We start from the raw sequence: 17,421 nt of genomic DNA, 5'->3' as shown, positions 1-17,421 counted from the left end.
GTAGTTAGCGCTCAAGGATGGTCTCATTATATTAATATGCTTTGAAATAGTACCTGCGTGAAGTTACGTGTACTAAGAACTTCCTATTTATTCCTTTTGCCCATTTTTCCTTCCTGTACCCTGGATAACATCACTTTATTATATGGATTACCTACTCTCAGTCTGTGACTTGGCTCTTCACTGTGTTTACAGTGACTTTATTGCAGATAAACTTATAATTTTAACGTAGTGAAATATATCAATTATTTTCTATACATTCTACAGACCCAGCCTATGAAATCCTTTGAAGCTACATAGGTATTTTCCTTTTTTTTTTTTTTTTTTTTTTTTTTCCTGAGACAAGGTCTCACTCTGTCACTGGAGTGCAGCACACAATCTCAGTTCACTGCAACCTCCGCCTCCCAGGTTCAAGCAATTCTCCTGCCTCAGCCTCCCAAGTAGCTGGGACTACAAGCACGTGCCACTATGGCCTGGCTATTTTTTGTATTTTTAGTAGAGACGGGGTTTCACCATGTTGGTCAGACTGGTCTTGAACTCCTGACCTCAAATGATCCAACCTCCTGAGCCTCCCAAAGTGCCAGGAGTATAGGTGTGAGCCACTGCGCCTGGTCCTGGTATTTTTTAAGACTCTTGAAGTTTCTTTCTTCATATTTAAATTTGTAGTACAACTGAAATTGAGTTTTCTATGGTGTCAGGTAGAGGCCTACTTTTCTCACATGGAAAACAAATCATTCAAGAAAAGCGTTTTGAATAGTCCATACTTGAATTGATCAGCAAAGTCAGCTCTGTCATGTCTGATTTCTACATACTTGTAGGTCTTATTTCTGACCCCTCTCTTGTGTTCCATTGACTTATTTGCCTATGTCACACAGTTTTATTTGTTTATAATGAGTCTTTCTATTTAGAAAGCAATCATTTCCATATTAAGTTTTTTAAATTCAGAAACTTGTTCTCTTTCCCATTTAATCTAATCACTTTCATCTGTCAAAAATGTTTTTCAATTTTCACATAAAACTGCCAAAATACTTTGCTATATTTATTTCTAGATACCTTTAAATGTTTATTGCTATTTTTACTGTAATATTTTCACAGCAGACTTCCTAATTTGCTCCAATTCATCATTATTTTCTTTAAGCACACAGTTTTGAACAGATTCAGCATTATTAGTCAGTTTATTCTTAATTGCAAATAATCATATACTAATGGAAAATGATGACTACAATCGAGATCTATTAGATCTAGAGCTGCATTTAATCACTAATTGTATTATTATTTAATATTGCTTAACATCTGAATGTCTATTTTGGGGTTAAAATTTATTCTTTGTAAAAATTATTCCAGGGGCCCGGCACAGTGGCTCACGCCTGTAATCCCAGCACTTTGAGAGGCCAAGGCAGGTGGATCACCTGAGGTCAGGACTTCGAGACCACCCTGGCCAACATGGCAAAACCCCATCTCTACTAAAAATACAAGAATGAGCCTGGTGTGATGGCGTGTGCCTGTAATCCCAGCTACTCTGGAGGCTGAGGCAGGAGAATAGCTTGAACCCAAGAGACAGAGGTTGCAGTGAGTCAAGATTGGGCCACTGCACTCCATTCTGGATGACAGAGCGAGACTCCACCTAAAAAAATAAAAATAAAAATAAAATTATTCCACTGGGAAATTTAAAAGTTGCAACAACAAGACAGTGTAGAGAGTACATGCATAGATAGCCTCTGCCTAGATTCACTCATTGTTATATTTCACCTGCTTTGCTTTACCATTTTTACTTACTCTATTTCTCATATGTCTCTGTGAGCATATACATAGATAGAGAAATATATGGATATAAATTTTTTTCTGAACATTTTGAAGGCCCTTTATTTACCCCAAAATAATTTTCCCTAAGAGTAGTGTATTTTCCCTAAGAATAGAACATTCTATTATAACTGAGTTACAAAACCATAATTCAGTTATAAACTTCTGTAAATTTAACATTTATACAATACTTTTTCTAATCTTCCATTCATATCCCAATTTTGTCCATTTGTCCAATAATATGCTTTCCAGCATTCACCCCCACACACCGCCTGCAAAGCAGGAGCCAGTCTAGGGTCAGATGTTACGAGTTGAGGAGCCTCTTCAGTCTTTTTAATCAGAAACTTTGCCCATACCGTGTCATTGTCTTGTATAGCCGGACATGCTTTTAAGAATGCAGAATTTCCCCTCCTCTGATTTTTTTCTTTTTTTATTTTTTAGATGGAGTCTCACTCTGTCACCCAGGCTGGAGCGCAGTGGTGCCATCTGAGCTCACTGCAACCTCCAGCTCCCAGGTTCAAGCGATTCTCCTGCGTCAGCATCCCGAGTAGCTGGGATTACAGGTGTGCGCCACCATGCCTGGCTAGTTTTTTTTTTTTTTTTCTTTTTCTTTTTGTATTTTTTTTTTTTTTTTTTTTTTTTTTTTTTAGTAGAGACAGGGTCTCACCATGTTGATCAGGCTGGTCTAGAACCCCTGTCCTCAGGTGATCCACTGGCCTCGGCCTCCCAAAGTGCTGGGATTACAGGCCCTTCCTCTGATTTTTTGACTAGAACATTCCTCATTTTGGGTCTGTCTGATGCTTTCTCAAGATTTGATTCAGGTGGTACATCCTTCTCAGGGTGTCACATCCAGGGGCACATGATATCTCTCTGTCCCTCATGCTGATGGTAGTTTTGATCATTAAGTCACAGTGTTGTCCAATTTCTTCGCTAGTTACATACAAAAGGCACATATACATACATTCATATATAGACATGTACACATGTATACCCATACAAACATACGTATCTATTTTATAAATCATAAGTTCAAACAGATATGTCTAAGTCTAATCCCTCCCCAAAAGGTCTGTTCTGCCCTCCTGTATCCATTTTGTGTTTCTCCTTGAACAAAGTCGACACATGTACTCATTTACCAAATCCTACAAGGTCTCTTACAGTTTCAGAACTGTTTTACCCATACTGTCATAATAAGAAAACCTATTTTAAAAGCTCAAGATTTCTTTGCAGTTTTCCCTCCCTCCTATGTCATCCAAGAATGGAGTATAGAGTTAAAAACTGTGTTCATGAACTACTTGGGCTCCTATTTGTTCTCTCTTCAGTAAAGTTACAATATCCATTTGAAATACAATTGAGTTCAAATTTGTTCAATTTGCTTTCAGTTCTTAATGATTTTTTAAATATGTAGAACATGAACATGCTTCCAAAAGTTAAAATTAGCAAAAGTGACTCAAAAATGTTATCTCTTCCTCCCACATTCTATCTACCGCATTCCCTCACATCACCTCGTGGAGGTCACCAACTTCACTGTTTTCTGGTTTATGCGTCCAAAGCTTCTTTTTGTAAAGATAAGCAGTTATATGTAGGTTTTTCTTATTTCCCCTTCCTGCTCACACACAAGGCAGCATACTATGCATGCTCTTTTGCACGCGGCATTTTGCATTACTAATGTCTCTTGGAAACCATTCCATGTCCATTCCCAACTGTTACGCACACTCTTTTTCACGGCTGCATTGTACTCCACTGTGTATAGGGACCACAGCTCATTCAGCCTTCTTCCAGACTTGGATGCAAGCCTTTTTTTATATAAGCGTGAAATAATTTCAAAACCTATGAATTGGCTTGTAAAATATCATTAAATTTTTCTTACATTCTGAGATCATTTTAGAAGCTTCTAAGGAAAAACTTAAAAGATGACAAACCCCAAGAGGAAATGGCAAGAATGAATGATTTCTCAGGAATATTTTATTTCTGCAAAAATAAATGTCATGTGTGTGTTTAACTCTCCCAGACTTCTTCTCACATCTACTGTGTTTTCCAGCAGATTGTATTTAACAAGTTTTGTGTGACTACCTCCTGTTCGCTGCTTTGAAATTTCTCGGTTAACTTCAAAAGTGCCATACACATAGACAAATACACATGCACACAACACTGACAAAATGCAAAGAAAAAGGTAGACCACAGGGAGAGAATATTACTAATGCTGACAGGAAACTTAAGAAGCCATAGAAACTGAAAGAATATTGTTCATGTTTTAACACAACTGAAACACTACAAAATTAGGGGTAGGGAGGAAACAGTGTTATGTTGAGCAAACCACACTGTCTTATCACATGTAATTGATTAATTTGAAACATTGACAAAACTTCCCAGCCAGAAGTGAAGATGATCAGTGCTACTCTTGTCAGCCTTTCAAAATGGTTTCCCAATGGAACATTTGGGAGCTTTCTATAATGTTGCAAGTAACACTACATAGCTAAAACAGACTCAGCATATCTTGGAGGGTTTCAAATAAAAAATAAAACGTTCATTTTAGCAATCTAAAAGGCAACATTTAGTGAGAAATATCGCTGCCTTTCATCAGTCTCTCTTCTCTGTTCAATGGTTTATTCATGACCTGACAGATTTAAAAATTTTTTTCCTTTTTAAAAATCTTGTATTTCAGGAGTATAATTGATAGCTGTGCTTATAAGATTATATTTTCTGGTAAGAAAAGATAACTAGAATCACACGCTTAAAGCAAACAATAGGCCCATTAAATTCAGTCATAAAAAATCATAAGGTTCAGAGACCTGGAAAAACTTACAGGCCAATTCAAGCCCAGAAAGGTGAATAAACTTTCTCTAGGACACACGGCCAGTTTAGTAGCCGACTACAACTAAGGACCTGTGTCTTGTAAAAACCTGCCAGCTGTGTGTTCCACATAAAGGGACAGAAGTGGCAACTAAACAGGCAAAACAAAACCTGGCTCGAGGCCACGGAAGGTCCCAAGGACATTTCCAAAGAAACGCCCGTGCTCTTAAGTACAAAAGTTTGCTTCGTCATTTTCTTTTCCCAAACAGCCACAAAATAACATTTTCTCATATGAAATTGATTTATTTTGTCACTAATAAAGGAAAAGAAACATTATTCAAAGTTCCACACCTCTTGGCAAAAGCAGGTACAAATTATATACTATTATTTAAAATGCTTGTAAAATGAGCCATAAGTTAAGAAAAAAAAAAAAAGAAACCGTCACCATGCCTAAGGAAACTGAAGACAAGCCACAGGCGAAATTCCTAGAAGCAATAATTATTACATGTGTGCCATCCGCTCCACGTGATGAGAGCAAAGAGATGATGCTTTGTCATGATTATTTCGTGAACCACAATAGAATGGGGAAGGCCCGCAGCCATCAGTGCTAGCAGAGCATCAGCTAGGGGTATGTCACAGAAGTGTACTCAAGTGATAACTGCAAGATTCCATCTGAATGCCCCTTGATATTCTATTTTATTCACAGGCACGGGTAGGCAGTCAACAATATTTTCCTCATTTTAATTCAGCATTGAGAGGGGTGGGGGCAAGTGGCCTGCAATCAAATCCTGGCCACCGAGGCACACGTTTTAGCATGTTATACAAAGAATTGGGCAAGGACCTCAGGCCACTGATTTCTAAACCTTCACACGATGGCTCTCAAAGGGAAAGATGTTCGCAGGTGGAATTTTATATGCAGATGACAAAAACAAAATTTCTTACTACATAAAAACCTTTACCGTGAACTCAGCAGCCTGCTCAAATGGTTTATCTCAGCAACATCTTCCACATCTAAAATTGTTCCAATGTGTCCCTCGGGGACAAAATGTCACTATTTTAAGTTTGAAGGGTGAGATATCAGGGAGTCTTACATAGGTGAACTGTGATAGAAACAGCTTGACCACAGAGAATTTAACTCTTTGACAAAATTTGATGACTTTCTTTACTCAATGGAAAAAAAAAATCATGTTATCAGTAATGTCAAAAATAATTCAAATGCTACAGAAGAGAACATGAAGAAATATTTTCCAAGATGAATACAACCAAAGAGAAAGTTAGGAAGGCCCTTGCAGGCTTTGCTAAAGTAGGGAGACTCAACCTGTCAGGTTTGGAGTGTGAGAGTCTTGTCGACTCTGCATTTGATGAAGCAAAAGGAATCTGAGTTTATGTTTGGTCTGAATAAACAGCATGATTGACAACTGTGTGAGAAACTGCCAAGCACTTGCTGTTGTAGCCAGAAACCTAGAACGGTTAGATCCAATCTTCTCAGTAACAGAAATGAAGAATATAAGATTGAGAAGGAATAGTTATAGAGTCTAAGCTGTTCTTTATCAAGCTATACATAGATGCCTTTTAACATTGCTCCAGATACTGTTTTAAGTACTTCCAAATATTAACACATTAAATCATCATAAAAACCCTACGCAGTAAGTGTTATTATGCACATTTTACAGATGACATGCCCAAGGCCACAGTGTAAGTGTATCTGGCTTTCCTATTTGAGTGATTGGTCAGGATGCTAGAATATTACCGAAAGTTATAAGCATCACCATTCCCCTTGCTAATTAAAGACTTCATAATTTTTAACTTTTTATTTCATAATTATAAACACAATAAATGTTTTAAATATCTAAAATTGGTGGTTGAATATGTACCACCTGTGGCCATCAAGTAATCCCCAGCTGTCAAAAGTGTGAAAACAGTGCCATGGGGAGTCTATAAAAGGCACTCCTAAATGTGGGGATTTAATATAAATAAAGGTGGCCCTGCAGACTGCAGAGCAAAGAAGATGGCATCAGAACACATGACTACCAATTTGGAAAGAACAATTAAGGTAGATTCCCACCACAATATCATATACAAAAATACTTTTAGATGGATAGGAAATAGACATGACCATGGAATACAATGCAGCTGCTTAAAAAAAGCAAAACAGGCCGGGCACAGTGGCTCATGCCTGCAATCCCAGCACTTTGGGAGGCCGAGGTGGGTGGATCACCTGAGATCAGGAGTTCATGAAGAGCCTAGCCAACATGGCTAAACTCCGTCTCTACTGAAAATACAAAAAATTATTTTGTAATGTTTTACAAAATTACACCAGGCATGGTGGTGGGCACCTGTAATCCCAGCTACCTAGGAGGCTGAGGCAGGAGAATTGCTTGAACTTGGGAGGCAGAGGTTGCAGTGGGCCAAGATTGTACCACTGCACTCCAACCTGGGTGATACAGCAAGACTCTGTCTCAAAAAAAAAAAAAAAAAGACACATCTCTGGATCTGCCGAGGCAGAATGACAACTACGATCACTATCAAGCAAGTGTTAGATAAGCATATGGTGTGTTGTCACTTTTTATAAAAAAAAAAAAAAAAGCCAAACAGCTATTTATATAAACATGATTTACATATCTATATAACTACATAACTACATATATAGAGATCTGAAAAGATTTACATCAGATTATTTTGAGTGGTTCATCTAGAGAGGAGAGCAGACAGAGAGAGACCCCTTTATTTTTATATTCTTCTATCTTGTTAAAAATGTTAAATGGCATAATAATTCTTAAAAAATCAACACATACACATAATCAAGTGACGGTGACACTGAGTGAGCAGGCAGGATGCAGGCCATGATAAGACTTGTATGTCCTGCTAAGAAACTTTTATTTCATTCTTAATTGATAAAGCACCAGCAAAAGATGCAAAAAATATTCTTGCATCTTATTACCAGCGCTGTGGGAAATTAATTAGAAAGGTGGCAAAACTAGAAGTAGAAGATATTAAAAAGGCTTTAAGTATCTGCCAATAATTAAGAATCTGCCATATGCCATGTACAGTGTCTAAGTCAACTACGTAAGCCTTAAAATAAAACCCCCTGGGGCCTGGTGTGGTGGCTCACACCTGTAATCCCAACACTTTGGGAGGCCAAGGTGGGCGGATCACAAGGTCGAGAGATCAAGACCATCCTGGCCAACATGGTGAAACCCTGTCTCTACAAAAAATACAAAAATTAGCTGGGTGTGGTGGCGTGTGCCTGTAATCCCAGCTACTTGGGAGGTTGAGGCAGAAGAATCTCTTGAGCCTGGGAGGTGGAGGTTGCAGTGAGCCAAGATCACACCATTGCACTCCAGCCTGGCAACAGAGCAAGACTCTGTCAAAAAAACAAAACAAACAAACAGACAAACAAAAAACCCTATACTAGAACTATGACAATCCCCATTTCAAACATGAAGAAACTAAGGCTCACAGTTGTTCACAAGTTGCTCTGTTTGTACACTGGTCAGTACAAAACCTGGAATTCAAATTCAAACCCTGGCCTGTGCACTTAACTGCCAAGTTCTATTACATTTAGAAAGTTGCAACAGCCTTGACAAGTGATAATGAGGTCCTCAGCTGGTGCAAGCAGGACTGGGAATGGGGGAAGTGGCCAGATTCAGTACATACTTAGGGGGTAAAATGGGCAGTGCCTGATGCCTGGCTGGAGGCAGAGGACAAGGGAGGCAGAGGATTTTAAGGTGGTGCCCACATTTCAGACTTGAAAGACATTCTCAAATTTTCCATAATGCTAATTTTCACCTTGATAATGGTAACAATATCTATCAACACTTTCAAAGACTTCATGGGAAGCTCATGAACAACCACAGGCTGCATCCTTCCAACTTTCTCTTGCATTATAACAGCTCTAATGCCCTTCCAGGAATCTTGCAATAAGTCTTTTCATCATAAAAGTCTATTTACTGCAAGACAACGGAAGACTATGAGAGGTTATGGAGCTCCTTCCTTGCTTTTTCCTTGAGAGACTTTATGATTTTTACCTGAGTTAACAGTGGCACTTAACAAGAATGTTAAATTTTCTTCTGGCTTTCTTTTGTTTTAATCACAGAAAACAGAGAACTTAAAATATTATATACACTAATACACGCACACACATACACTCACCATACATACATATTTGCCTCTTTTTCTATTCTTGCCCAAACTACACCTTAATATAGCTGTTTTTAATAGTGGAGTCAGAGTGGGGTCATGATGTCTTCAGGCATTCTAGAATCCTCTTGAATGTTACATGAAATTTTGGGTGCAAATGAATATAGGCATTTCTCCAAGGATATTATTATTCCCTGAGGATACCCTAATTCCCTGAGGATATTATCACAATAGCTTTCATTAGATGTTCAAAGAGGTCTAAGACCCAAAAACAGATTAAGAGCCACATGGCTACCCTTCAAGGGGATTTGTAATTAATCAATCCACTGACTAAATAATACACATTTGGAAGACTTCAGTAAGCAGAACACAGCAGTTCACTGCAGTTGTTCATCTTGGGGATACAGGCCAGGCAGCAAGGCATGCTTCAAATTCTGCTTTTTCAAAGTGACACCTTTTTTTTTTTTTTTTTTTTTTTTTTTTTTGCCATCTATTTGTTGGGCTGCTGGGGAAAATCATCACGTACATAATTAAACAGAACTTGCTACAAAGCTGCAGTTAAGATGGCAGTGAAGGATGGCCGATTGTGTATTTTTAAACTTTCATTTTAGATACTACTTCCTTGTTATTTTGAACATTTTTCATAGATTAATTCTGAACTTAGAATCCTAAAATGCTGCCAAGACTATAGCAAGAGGCATTCTACAAATAAAGAAACAGAATTCAGGGCTCAACAAAAATATACTTTAATAAGTTAAGGGAATGCAGTTCTTATTGGCTTTTTGTGAATCCATTCTGCTAGAATTTCAATTGCAAAATCCTCATTTCCCCAGAAGCTACGGATAGTAAGAAATTTGGCTGCACAATAAACATTTTAATGTGCATCCTAACCACTGACTGAATTACGGTCTCAGACACAAAAACAAAGCACACACCAGAGCAGGTAAAACACTACTAGATCTAGGCAACCTGAGACCAGCAAAGATCATTTATGAACAAAGAAAAAGAATCCACACTGTACATAATACAGGACTGCATAGAAAGAACTTTTTAAAACAACTTCTCTAATTGTTTGATAATTCACTGTCCATCACCAAATTGATTCCACAAATCCTCTGAGTCTAGTGTCTAAAACGATAAACTCACATATTTTTTCCCCAATGACTAAACTCTTCCCAGAGAAAATAGACAAGGTTACTTCTGATACATATTTCCTTTAACGAAACGAGAAGTCGTGTCCACCCTTGATTCCGAATGCCACCATTTTCCTCTTTAATCTCTCCTCCTTCTGAAGAGCTCTGAACTTGACATTCAGCTTCCAGCTGGAACTGCAGATAAGCAGCCTGTTACAGGGGCTTCATACCCCTACCAGGAACTAAAAAGCAGTCCTGATCTGACTGTCTGGTTCCAGACTTCAGATCTGCTCAACTATTTCCCAGCACCCCTGGTACTTTCAATCACCATTTCAGAGACACAGATTCTAAATGTAGGAAAAGCATCTGAACCACATCAGGATGTATCTTCAATTCCACCCCAGAACTTAGACCTTTAGAAACTACGGGAAATGAACATGAATGGGAATTCTTTCTGCTCTTCAGAGCCCCAGCAATTAATCATCTTAAATGACTTCATGTCACAAGGCCACACTCTATTTTTAAAATACAGTTCCTTCTTTGGTCTCGATATGCCTTGTGATGTAAACTCCAAACAAACATCTCAATATAGTGCACACAGTATTCTTTCAAAAAATGCTTTTTTCCCCCCTGGGAATACTGTTAAATACCAATGAAGTTACCTTAAAACTGGAGACAACAAAATACATACAAAAGGCAAAAAATATATATAAATAGGTAGACAAGCAAACAGTTTAGGCAATTAAAAAGAGGATATAGACTCAGGCTATAATTAGGTTCCAAACATATCAGAATGCATAAAGTATTTTACTGCATTTTATAAAAGTACTAAAAAGCCAGACATGGTCATCATTTGGCTTACGATTAATATTTAAAGTATTAAGAAGCATCTATATTAAAATACTGATAGTGTTCTCAGTGACTATCAAGTAATTTGGAAGCATGTTCACAGCACAAAAACTTGGTATCTGACCAAACTCTGTTGGCTGGAAAGGTTCTGGGTATCTCAAAGTTTCACAAAGAGTTTCAACAAATAGGAATTTCCACAGAACCATCTTCCTGCACCTGCAGGGCTAAATACAAATTCAGACTATCAAAAACAAAATGCACATGTACACATCTTTCAGATTCTATTTTATGTATAGGTATAGATAGAAAAATTCCATTTTTAAAATATAATTCAGGCATAGGTGAAGAACTTACATTTGGGATAGGGTGAATTCCTTTTACTTACACTTCAAGTAAGGAAGACAGAGAGAGAATAGGAATGTGTTCAAATAAGGCTATCTCATTTCTAGGACAATTAGGAGGTTAAACCAGGAAGGTGCCTCTCTCTGTTCCTCCAACAATCCCCAGCTCCTCCCAAAAACGAATGCAGCCCTATCATCCTGCAGAAGGCTGGAATTTCCTTTTCAGGACGTAAAGTATCTCTTTCTGAAATCATACTAGATGATAATAACTATGAAGAGGGGAAGGAGGTAGAGCAGGACAAGAAAGTCGGGGGAGGTAGGAATGCCACGACTGTGCCTTGTTTAGACAGAAAGGGGATGAAATGAGGAACCGCTTCTGTTTTCATCATGATTAAAGTTGGTGAGTCATCAGGCAGGAGAGAGGAGGCTGGGAACAGCGTGACCCACTAAGGATTCTGCTCCAAGGACAGCGGGTTTCCCGCTGGGCACCCACTCTTAAGTGCAGATTGGGAGACTGAGACAAGAACACCTGCCGTGGGCAGGCCAGGCTGGAAGGATAGAGGACTGGGGTCTAACCGAGGCAATTCTGGCAAGGAGGCACGGACAAGGTCTGCTGAGGCCAGGCTGGGCTAGTGTTCTGAACAAACCGGAGGTCGGCGGTCGGAGCACACAGGGCTACCAAGAAGGACTGAGAAAAGGCAGTGGGAAAAGCAAGGGCCGAGAAAAAGAGTGATTTTAAGAACCGCTTGTATTTAAGAAAGTCATCTATATGCCAGACACTGCAGTATGCTGGACACGTGATATACACGATGTGGAATTTTTCAGGAAAATCCCTGAGAAGTAGGTGATATTATCTGCTGTTTTCAGTTAAATCAACTAAGAGTCAGGGAGGTGCCTCCACACAGTGAGGGGAAGCAATGAAGGGCTCACTGAGGCAGCGCAGGTAAAAGCGACAGCGAACAATAGGAAACTCTCCTGGGAACCAGAGGGCAGAGAGGAACTAACACAAGAAGAAACCCAAGTCAGGCTTGTGATCCAGGAGATCACAATTTCACCGAGAGACAAAATACACCCACACGTAACCACACAGAATGGCACGAAAAGCAGCCAGAGGTGTTAAGTACACAACTGATAAACAGAGGAACCACAATTCACAAAGATCCCTCAGGCAAGGCGTGCAGGCAAGGTGAAAGGTGGGGCCAGCCTGGACAGAGAAATACCGCTTAAGGAACTGCTGTAAAAATGCGTCTGGAAACAAATCCAGTGTGCACCGTAAATGAAGGAAGCAGTGCTGCGGAGTGAGAGTAGCAATAGAATAATTATGAGGGAAAGATGGAGCAGATTAGATTGCCAAACGTACACAGAGCGGAGAGGAGAGGGCGGAACAAGCTGGCTGCAGGGGAACCGAGCACAGGGTCCTTCACAGGGACACGGAGCCCCGGGAGCTGGCTCCACTGAGGGGGGCTGAAAGGTCTGGATGTACTGAGGTCTGCCTGTCCTCCAGGTGAGGAGGCGCGAAGACCAGGAGAAGGAGCCGGAGCGGGCGCAGGGGCTGTATTGCGACTCAGTGGGGTGGCAGTTAAGGAACTGGATGAACTGACCCAAAGGTCAGGTTGCGGAGGCTGGAGGTGGGAAAGAAAGGTTAGAAAAATCCAGAAAGAGAAAATTCAGTCTAAAATTTCAAGAAGCCAGTCCCAGTCTGGACTAAGGAGATGAGTTAGGCAGGAAAATGCAGAACCCAGGGGCACTACTTTTTCATAAAGATGGAACAGACTTAAGCGTATTTGCATTCCAAAAGGAAATGTTCTTTTTTATATTATTTTTATTATTTTATTTATTTATTTATTTATTTATTTATTTATTTATTTATTTTATTTTGAGTCGGAGTTTCGCTCTTGTTGCCTAGGCCGGAGTTCAGTGGCAAGATCTCGGCTCACCACAACCTCCACCTCCCGGGTTCAAGCATTTCTCCTGCCTCAGCCTCCGGAGCAGCTGGGATTACAGGCATGCACCACCACGCCCAGCTAATTTTGTATTTTTAGTAGAGACGGGGTTTCTCCATGTTCGTCAGGCTGGTCTCGAACTCCCGACCTCAGGTGATCCGCCCACCTTGGCCTCCCAAAGTGCTGGGATTACAGGCGTGAGCCACCTCGCCTGGTTCTAAAAGGAAATGTTCAAAAGAGAAGAAACGGCAACTTACAGACAGGCCATGAGATAACTGATGGAGTAAGATCTCTAGAAAGGCAGGAATGGAAAGGATGCAGAGCACAGGTGCAGTATGGCCACTTTAAGGATATTGATTCTTCCCACCCATGAGCATGGAATGTTTTTCCATTTGTTTATGTCATCTGTGATTTCTTTTAGCTATGTTTCATAGTTCTCCTTGAAAAGATCTTTCACCTTCTTGGTTAAATGTATTCCTAGATATTTTTCTCTGTGTGTGCCTATTGTAACTGGGATTGTGTTCTTGATTTTCTCTCAGCTTGAACATTATTGGTATACAGAAATGCTACTGACTGTATCCTAAAACTTTACTAAAGTCATTTATCAGTCCCAGGAGCCTTTTGACAGAGTCTTTAGGGTTTTCTAAGCATAGAATTAAGTTTTATTTTCAACATTTCAGCGTCAAAAGCTGAAGGGTTCCATCTCAGCTGGCTGACCTGAACAACATTATAATAACATTTACACAATGAAAATGAACATTAATAGTCAAAAGCACAATGTCAATATAAAATTGAGTTGAGTCTGATGCTCCTTCTTGGAAAGCTGACATGAATCAACTGCCTTTTTGATTATATTGAAAACTATTTTCAATTATAGACAATGCTTATTTCATCTGAAAATATAAATTCAAGTTAGAGCAACACTGTGATCTTGATCACAAGTATCTTCTTTAGTTATTAGGCCAAATTAGACGTAATAATTGGTGAGCTCAATTCTCCTCCTCATTCAGGGTTGAACGAGGTCTCATCTCACACATGGAATGCCCAATAAATTCATTACTTGTGCATTCCATGTGCAGTTCCATGGGATTGTTGCATATCATATCCCAATTAGCCGGCAAGACCCTAAGACACCATGTCATACGTTCTTTAGTGTTTTGGCCAGTCTTACATGGCATTTGCACATATGGAGTCTTAAACACGTGAGCAGCTTGAGTGTTAGATTATGACTGGAGAGAAAGGCAGTCCAACATATCAAACACGTCTGTTTTTTCACACACTAATGCTTTCCTGTTACTTTCAGAGATGACAAACATTAGACTTCAAAAGCTTGAGAAAGTCCTCAGCCAAAGAATCATCAAAAGGTGCATTACCTGCTCACCACCCACCTCCCTCAACAGAGTCTCTCTGACTCTCTCCACCCTCCCAAGGGGGGCCACTCCTGTCTGTACCTCCCACAACATTGTGCCCCTCCCACTTACTGCCTTCCAGCACCTCTTTTGTCATCTCTCTGTAAAGTCAAGGGGGAAAGCTACACGACCCAGAGCGTATGATTACACCGTTCCCAATGCCATCATGAGGATTTATTTCAGGAACAGGAATCCCACATTTGCCCTTTTGGCCTTTTTTTAGTTAACAGCAGGTCATGAGGGAAAATCTGAGGGAGAAATTCTCAGTCCTGCAGGTGTTCTTGCACTGGCTGATGGGGATTAAAGGATCTTAGAGGAGAAGCTCTGAGAATAACGTTACTACACTGACGGGCTGAAATGTGGGACAACACAGGAGCTGGACAGAGAATCTAGCACTTGGCTGCCATCAGTCAAAACTTTCCTTGCTCTGAAAATTAGTCCACACTTCACCTCTAACACCCAAACATCTAATTTAATCCTGGCAGTGGAGGGGGTGTAAGAGAGGACCCTTGCCCTAGTACCCTGAGCCGAGGACACAGCACAGCTGTGACTCCTTAGCCACATCAGCCATCGGGGCGCAAACCTCAACTATGTTCTTTGGCTCAACCTCAAATCCTGGACCTTGACCCCGCTACCTCTGCCCTTGTGTGTCACAGTGCCTGACAGTTCTCAGGCAGCTCCTGTTTCGGCCCACTCTGTTCTACCCTCCCAACCTGCAGTGGGCCCGTGGCAAGGGCAGGGAGGGGCGGGGGGAAAGGGCAAGGTGACTGTGAGCTACACCGAACTGCCCTGGTCCAAGCCAACCACCTTCAAAGATCTTTACACTCAGAAGCGAGAAGAGTTTCCCTAGAAGTCACTCAAAAGCAACTGATCATCTGAGCACACTCAACACATCAGGCACTGCAGGGATACATGAAGGAAAATCCCTTACCTTACTGAGCTTGCACCTTTGGATGGAAGAAACCCCCTAAGTCTTATCAGGTGAAAGCAACGTGGGGAAACATGGACCTGACTCCTAGACAGAAAATGCACAGTTCTTAAACCTTCTGTGGTAGTGGGCCTCAAACCTGCACAAAGAATGCAGGAGGGTCTCAAGCGACACATTTCCAGGCCCAGCTCCTGAGGGTCTGAGTTAGTAGGTCTCAGGAAGACCCACGCTGTGCTCTCCAAAGCTCACAAAAGTAGATGGTGTGAAGGCTGGGTTAAGAACACCGCTCTAGATGTTCTCATTTTCCATGGTATGACCTTCATAGTGTTTATTAGTGAAGCATACCGCCTGGACAACAAAAGGAAATGCATCATTTCTTGAACACGAGGGGTCTGCACTTGGTTTCCCTTTCTTTGCATCTTCGTTGTACCTCTTCTTCCCTGCTCTATGTCATGTTCAGGATTCCAAATGCTGGCCCTTTCACACGCTAACAAATACTAGATGTAACTCAACAGATGTCATGAAAAGTAAACCAAATAAAAAGCTGTAGCTTCCTGCTGTAAAGAAATGGGCTGGGCATGGTGGCTTACACCTGTAATCCCCAGTACTTTGGGAGGCCGAGGAAGGGGAATCATGAGGTCAGGAGATTGAGACCATCCTGGCCAACACAGTGAAACCCCATCTCTACTAAAAATACAAAAATTAGCTGAGCGTGGTGGCATGGGCCTGTAATCCCAGCTTCTCAAGAGGCTGAAGCAGGAGAATCGCTTGAACCAGGGAGTCAGAGGTTGCTGTGAGCCAAGATCACACCACTGCACTCCAGCCTGGAGACAGAGCCAGACTCCGTCTCAAAAGAAAAAAGAAAAAAAAAAAGGAAAGTAATGAGGCAAATTTGATGCATATAAATTTCCCCAAAACATCTAAAACTCAGACCAAGAAGAACAAAAAGACTATCAGAAGATTTGGTGTCCTGCGTAAAGATGATCCCCTGTAAGGCCCTGGTGCTAGCAGACAGTCAAGGAAGTCTACACCGGCTACTCTGTTCACCTTTCTAGTCATGTATGCCAGGATTCAGGGGTTTCAATGTCTTCTCTGACATTTTGCTTGACTCACCTCTTTCAGCAACACATCCAAACAGATCCCTCTAACTGCAGGTAATACTGGCTAATAAAAGTAAAACGTAACGCTTATTGAGCATTTATAGTGTGCACATTGCTTCCTGTATTCTTTATGGGTACAATTGATTTAGTCCTCCAACCACCCAAGGAGAAAGAAGGTAGGGAACTTTTCCTACCTCGTGGATGAGGAAACTGAATTGAATGACTTGCCCAAGGTCACAGAGCTGGCAGGTGGTGGCGCTGGGCTCCAGCCCACTCTGAAACACTAAAGCTCTGATTAGATTTTGTGGGGTCATTTGCCAGCAAAGCCTACAAATAATTCAAGTAAGTTGATGGGCTATCTAGGAAAGTCATTTCATTTTAACTAAACCTCTTAATATAAATATAAGTCCTTCAGTGGCTGACCTTGGAAAACAGCTCAACAGGTGCTGCGACAGCCTTCTGTTCTTTCAAGTACCACTCCCAAGACCATGCTCCCCGTGCAGCCGTTGAAGGGGCTGGAAGAGAAACACACAATGACTTTTCCCAAAACAATTAGTGACAGGAAAATAATAAAGCTCACTTGACAATAAACTCAAGAAGCAGGCTAATTAGTTAAATTGGTAATTGAAAGACCCAGCAACTAAGAAGAGCCTTCTCTCTCATTTCATATGAACGTTTAGTGAAATCACCTAACCACTCCATATGCAGCTCTTCCTGTTTCGGACCCGGCTAATAATATGTCCCACCCTCAAGAGAATGCCCAGTGAACTCTCACACTGGGTTCCATCTTGCTCTTCTCAAAGAGGGTGAACAGGCACAGGCTTTCTGGAAAGTGATTTAGTTAATTTTACAGTGAATAGTCTAAAGTTTTTTATAATCTTCTTCCACTTTCATACTTCTTTTGGCTGTGAATGTCAATTGTCACAATCTGTGGAAAGCTAATGTGGCAGTATTTGTTAATGCTTAAAAATCATTCCTGGCCTGGCAC

At 40.6% G+C, this 17,421-nt stretch overlaps 1 protein-coding gene across 7 annotated transcripts in view; it reads right to left on the bottom strand.

Annotated features, from left to right (window-relative positions):
* Positions 1–17,421, bottom strand: part of L3MBTL4 (L3MBTL histone methyl-lysine binding protein 4) — a 430,288-nt gene that overhangs the window by 261,803 nt on the left and 151,064 nt on the right. For all 7 annotated transcript variants that reach the window (XR_004055732.1, XM_030926198.1, XM_010373395.1 and 4 more), the window contains exon 5: positions 16,857–16,948. Coding sequence is in view for 6 of the 7 variants with exons in the window: in XM_030926198.1 (XP_030782058.1) it covers positions 16,857–16,948 (92 nt within the window). In the remaining variant the exon portion in view is untranslated. The remainder of the gene's footprint in view (positions 1–16,856; positions 16,949–17,421) is intronic.

This window comes from Rhinopithecus roxellana, chromosome 21 (assembly GCF_007565055.1).
Source record: "Rhinopithecus roxellana isolate Shanxi Qingling chromosome 21, ASM756505v1, whole genome shotgun sequence".
Lineage (NCBI taxonomy): Eukaryota > Metazoa > Chordata > Mammalia > Primates > Cercopithecidae > Rhinopithecus > Rhinopithecus roxellana.
The sequence above is the reverse complement of the archived record's forward strand: the minus strand, read 5'-3'. Positions and strand labels throughout refer to the sequence as shown.